Raw genomic sequence first — 6,384 nt, forward strand, 5'->3', positions numbered from 1 at the left:
TAACAAGAAGTGATTTACGTGCATAACATTTCCCACATTCTGAACATGAAAAAGGCTTCTCCCCTGTGTGAGTTCTCTGATGTCTAACAAGACATGATTGATCTGTAAAACAGTTCCCACATTCTGTACATGAGAAAGGCTTCTCCCCTGTGTGAGTTCTCTGGTGTCTAACAAGATCTGGTTTTCGCGCAAAACATTTCCCACATTCTGGACATGAATATGGCTTCTCCCCTGTGTGAATTCTCTGATGTGCAACAAGAAGTGATTTTTGGTTAAAACATTTCCCACATTCCGTACATGAAAAAGGCTTCTCCCCTGTGTGAATTCTCTGGTGTCTAACAAGATCTTTTTTTTGGATAAACCATTTCCCACATTCTGAACACGAAAATGGCTTCTCAACTGTGTGAGTTCTCTGGTGTTTAACAAGATGTGATTTTCTGTTAAAACATTTCCCACATTCTGAACATGAATATGCCTTCTCCCCTGTGTAAGTTCTCTGGTAAGCAACAGATTCTGAAGAAAATCTTTTCTCTCCTGTGTGAATCTTTTTATGGATTTTTAGATATTCTAAAGTTGAAAATGGCTTTTTTGCTGTAACAGCACATCGATTTTTAATGCCTCTTTCATGACTTTTAGTTTTGTTACTAGTATGTGATGAATCAGAAGGTAGGACTTGTTTAATAGAATCAGATGATAGATTTTTGCTGGGAAGAGATAATGCTATATCTTGAATAGTGGCATTCACTTCCATTATATCTTGTGTGATATCAAGGTCATTTAATTTAAAAATTGAAGATGTCAGTTGTGCTTCTAATCTTCTGGTACTGTCATCTGCCAAAAATAAAAATTATTTTTAATAATATATACAAATTTAAGGATATAATTTATAAAATGGGTCTTAACGCCGTCAACAGCATCCCCTCACTGTCCTGCCCCTTTTTCCAGGTAGGGACACTGACACACTTACCGTCCCAGCTGCCGATCAGTGGCTTCCATGTCCTCAGTCCCTATAGAAAATTCCTAGGACCTGCACACACCACACAGTTCTCCTGGGACTGCGCCCACATGCATTCTTAAAGGCCCAGTGTGCCCTAACCTAGATATTTAAAACATCCTTCCCCTATGGGAGGTGCCTGGGTATTGTGGTCTATCCTTTGAGACACGTGGCTAGTTGTCAGGTTCAATTCCATTTGCAGAGTCTTATGCTATGTGTGCCAATACATTTCTGTATCCTAGTATCCACTGTGTCAGCTGTATCTATCTATACAAACTGTGCCTGCCAAACCTGCTGCATCTACCAGTAGACCATGATGTTCAACCCTCGTTGTTAATTTTGCCTCCCGTATATTGGAATAATAAGCCATCAAATAGTGTTTTGTAGGTCAAAATTATACCAAACTGCTTCTCCATCAGTGGAGAAATAGAGGGTTTACACAATGGTTTTAGCTGAAAAACTATTATAAAGAAATATGGAATCATGATCCAATCCAGCTAAATTCCACAACCAAATGTCCTTGGTATCCACATATTTGGCATTGCCACAGGGAAGAACACACATAAATATTTATGGGGTGTTTGTCTTCTGAAGCACAAGCTGCGCACTATGTGTTGGGTACTAAAATTACATATTTGCAATTTTCACTCTGCAACATTCACGCCATGCTAATTTCCAGAGACTTCCTGTAGGGTCAAAATAGTCATTTCAACTAAAGAAAATAACAGTTAATTCTATTTAATGATTATATTTTGTGGTATCACTATTTGTTTTGAAGGGAACCTGTCAGGTGCAATATGCACCCAGAACCATGAACAAGTCTGGGTGCATATTACTAATCCCTGCCTACCAGTCCCTGTATCTAGCAGCATAGATAAAGTGATCTTTAGAAAAAGCATTTCTAAATATTCCATATGATATACGAGGGGCTGCTGAAAAGTCTTTGGCTTTACCCAGAAAAAAACGAGATAGGATGATGAAACTTTTGATTTATTCCACATACTCTCCACTGGTTACATATTTACATAGATTGAAAAAAGCCCCCAGTCCATCTGCTTTACCCTTCCTCCACCAGTTATACAGTTTGTCACTAAGTTACTTATAACAAAAAATATTGTGTGTACTGAGGAAATCATCCAGCCCTTTCTTAAAACCTGTATCTGCCATTACTACCTCTTGTGGTAGGGCAATCCACAGTCTGGCTGCTCTAACTGTAAAGAACCCTTTCCTATTTAGCTGCCGGAATCGCTTTTCTTCCACTCGCAGTGAGTGTCCCCTGGTCCATAGTATTGTCTTTGGAAGGAATAAAATATTATAAATATTGGTTATCCAACAGTCCCAGATATATTCCAGAAGGCAGGGTTAAATAGAAAACTGGAATTATACCATAATGTCAATAGTCACATGAGGACATAAGATGTATACATTATTAGTAAGGAGATCCACAATAAGCAATACTTAGCTTCATATATATATATATATATATATATATATATATATATATATATATATATATATATATATATATATATATATATATATATATATTAAAGGACTTTCTATAACATATCTTGTATACATTAAGCGAACCCTCCCTAATCCAGAAATCAGCGTCTCTGTGGAGATCTCCTCCATTGGTAGGGGGCGGCACGGTGGCTCAGTGGTTAGCACTGCAGTCTTGCAGCGCTGGGGTCCTGGGTTCAAATCCCACCAAGGACACCATCTGCAAGGAGTTTGTTCTCCCCGTGTTTACGTGGGTTTCCTCCATACTCCAAAGACATACAGATAGGGACTTTAGATTGTGAGCCCCAATGGGAACAGTGTTTACCATTGTATGTAAAGCGCTGCAGAATATGTTAGCGCTATATAAAAAATAAAAGATTTTTAAAAGATTGGTAATCCACTTGCTGAATGGATTTGTTGTATGGATAAAGTCCTCTTTATGTGACAGTAACAAATAAATACCTGCCTCTTTTTTGACACGTTTCCCCGTTCATGCAGTTAATCAGGAGGCTATAAAGATAACATATGATCCGTAAACAGACCATCCTACATATACTGTATATATTACAAGAAGTGTGAACAGATAATATTTAGATTATGTACAAAGTACCTACCCCAAAACAGATAATAGTAAACACCAAGTGTCCAGATGCAGAATCCCAGATTCCAGATGCATATGTGTGACGCCCTGGACTAGCCAGGTAGTCACAGACATAACAACACACACACCCCCTCCCCTGGACAGTTACACCAGTCAACCAAAAATCCTTGTTGCCTCCCTCCAGGGTATGATGTCCACACCAGGTGGGGCGGAGCCAGGCGGTTGGCCCCACCCACCAAGGAGTTCACAGGCCTGGAGGCGGGAAAAGCAGTTAGTTCAGTGGAGGAGTTCAGTTTGGAGGTGAAAGTGAGAGGTCAGAAACTGCAAGTGTCTGGGTTGGAGTCCAGGCACTGACAGCAAGGTCGGCAGACGGTGGTGGCCGTCTGCAGGAGTTAGCGGATCTCTGCGGAACCGTAGGACCAGGGTTGGGCGGTGGCCCACCGGTACCGAACCGGGGAGCGGAGTGATGTTAAGCACACAGGCAGGGCCATTGGACCCCGACTAGGCTTGGAGCCGCCGACAACAGTCAAATCCGAGTGTGACAGGAACCCCAGGGGTTTCCCAACAACCAAGACCCGACAGAAGGCAACAGTCCACACCGAGAGGATATACAGCCACCGCCATAGGCTAGAGATCCAAGGGCCAGCGCCTGCGGGCAAAACGGGCTCCTACGGCACCTATACGCCGGGGAGCGGACTACCGGTGGGCAACCACAGGAGTCAGAACATTCTAACAGATGCAGGGAAAGACAGCCACCATCAGCCGTCCGGGGAGAACACAACACTGCAGCCGGCTGCGGGACCCGTCCATCCAGCCGTTTGGTTTACCAGAGACTCTGTCATTGATTGTCTGAGTGAGTACACCAGTGCCATCCGGCACCGCACCGCGCTGTCCCTGTAACCCTGCACCCCCAGCCATCCAGCCTTCCCGTATTACCACCGGGCCCCGGGATCACCAACCCCTACCCATGGATGGGACACCATCCTAGCTGCTCCCTACCATCATTCCTGGGATCCCCGTCACCAGCAGCGGTGGTGCTAATAATCTCCACGACCCGTGGGTGGCGTCACAAACTATCTCCCAAAACAAACCACCCCCCTTTTCACTCGTGGACGAGGAGCGCTGCTCGAGTCCCCGGGTCCGGCCCACCGCTCGAGCCACCGAACAGCAGCAGAAGCCCTGGACCCGAGCGTGGAGAGTGCATCCCCTCCGCCCGCGACATATGCAGAATGAGGCGGGCATTTATTTGCTACTGTCACAAAGACATGAAGAGGACCTTATCCATACAACAAATTCATACAGCAAGTGGACTACCAATGGTGGAGATCTCCACAGAGACGCTTATTTCTGGAATAGGGTGGGTTTGCCTAATGTATACAGGATATATGTAAAGGACTTTCTATAACATATGAAGCTAAGTATTGCTTATTGTGGATCTCCTTACTAATAGTGTATACATCTTATTGCCAGTTTTCTATTTAACCCTGCCTTCTGGAGTATATCTGGGACTGTTGGATAACCAATATTTACATAACTTTCATCTATCTGTTTATATTGGTTGTTATGGATATTGGAGTCTATATGTTGAAAGGTTTGGATTTAATATGGTGGATTTTTTCCATACATTGCTGTATTTCTATGGAGTAATAAGCTGAACCCTATGTATATTACAAAATAAGGATTGCATTGTTTGTCTATATATGTTTTAGTGTGTTTTTGAACGGTAACGTGTAATTTTAATATTTTGAAATAATAACATTTTGTATTGGGAAATTTTGTGAATTTGATAGGGTGGATCCTACTTGTAAGGTCAGGCTTAAAAAGATCTCTTTCCAACAGAAGGGCACGCAATGCCCAAAATAATGGGGACAGTTTTGGGTGGAGGAGCATGTGGTGGTCTAGCAGCAGAATGGTGACCATTTGATATGGCCGGACTACAACCCTGATAAAGCAGCCACAGCCGGTGACTGAGAAGAATCTGTGACTTCTCTGTATTTAGTGGTCACTACTCACCTGGGCGGTTATCTGTAGGAATCTCCGCTTTACTCCGCTCATCACCCCTCACATATGTCTCTGTAGTATTAATATGGGTCAGATCTTCACCCTGAAACAAATATTGTAAAAGTCACAGCCAGATGGAGAAGTCCCATCTATGATCAGCTCTAATCCTGCCATCTCCACCGCTCTCATTACACAAGTATAACACATATAATACTGGAGGATAAAACAAGACTGAGCACAAGACCTTCACAGCCGTCTACACATCATAGGGAGATTTCATGACACCTTCTCTCCATGTACCTGATGATCCTGAGGAACATCGGGGTCTTCTTGTTTACAGTCCTGTGGGAGAAGAGGATGGGGACTTCTCTCTGGTGTTGTCCTCTTACTGGATAGACCTGGAGGAGACACATACAGGGACTGAATTCATTCCTTACATACAGATAATTATAGGCCGTGTGTATTTAGTCCTGTCTATTACCTGGTGATGTGAGGGGCTGGGGAACCTCCATCATGACGTCCTTGTACAGATCTTTGTGTCCTTCTAAATACTCCCACTCCTCCATGGAGAAATAGACGGTGACGTCCTGACACCTTATAGGAACCTGACACATACAATGATACCGTCACCCCCGATCCCTTCATAGCGTTACTGTATAATGTCCCAGCATTCCCAGCAGTGTCACCTCTCCAGTCAGCAGCTCAATTATCTTGTAGGTGAGTTCTAGGATCTTCTGGTCATTGATGTCCTCATGTATCGGGGGGTGAGGTGGAGGCCCCGTGATTGGGCTCAGGGGTCTTCCCCATCCCTCAGACACAGGGGCCTGACAGCGATCACTAGAGGTCTTCTTCACTACTGTGTAATCCTGGTTATGGAGAGACACAGTAAGAAATCTCACTCCAGACATTTCCAGAGTCCTCACCTCTCCAGTTCTGTCCATCTGTTATTCCCATAGATAAGAATGGTGTAATGTGACGTCATCAGAATCTCTCACCTCTCCAGTAAGCCGGAAGAGGATCTCTAGGGTGAGGTGTAATATCCTCTCCGCCATCTCGTCCCTGTCCATATCCATCCTTCACCGGGGAATCAGGAGAATTCTCTTCTATAGAAGATCTCCACTGAGAGGATCCGATATTGTACGGACCTGAATGGGGAGAAGATGACGATGTAACATCATAAAGAATCTGCTGTAATAATACAATTACTGGAGATAATAAGGGGAAACATATAATGAGAACATTCTGGGGGAACATTATACTGTGTGGAGGGAGAAAGGGGCCGAGG

The 6,384-nt window shown here is 43.6% G+C and overlaps 1 protein-coding gene across 1 annotated transcript in view; it reads right to left on the bottom strand.

Annotated features, from left to right (window-relative positions):
* Positions 1–6,151, bottom strand: part of LOC142310447 (uncharacterized) — a 32,265-nt gene extending 26,114 nt beyond the window's left edge. The window contains exon 1 of the mRNA XM_075347973.1: positions 6,095–6,151. Within this exon, the coding sequence (XP_075204088.1) occupies positions 6,095–6,151 (57 nt within the window). The remainder of the gene's footprint in view (positions 1–6,094) is intronic.
* Between the last annotated feature and the right edge of the window lie 233 nt (positions 6,152–6,384).

This window comes from Anomaloglossus baeobatrachus, chromosome 5 (genome assembly GCF_048569485.1).
Source record: "Anomaloglossus baeobatrachus isolate aAnoBae1 chromosome 5, aAnoBae1.hap1, whole genome shotgun sequence".
Lineage (NCBI taxonomy): Eukaryota > Metazoa > Chordata > Amphibia > Anura > Aromobatidae > Anomaloglossus > Anomaloglossus baeobatrachus.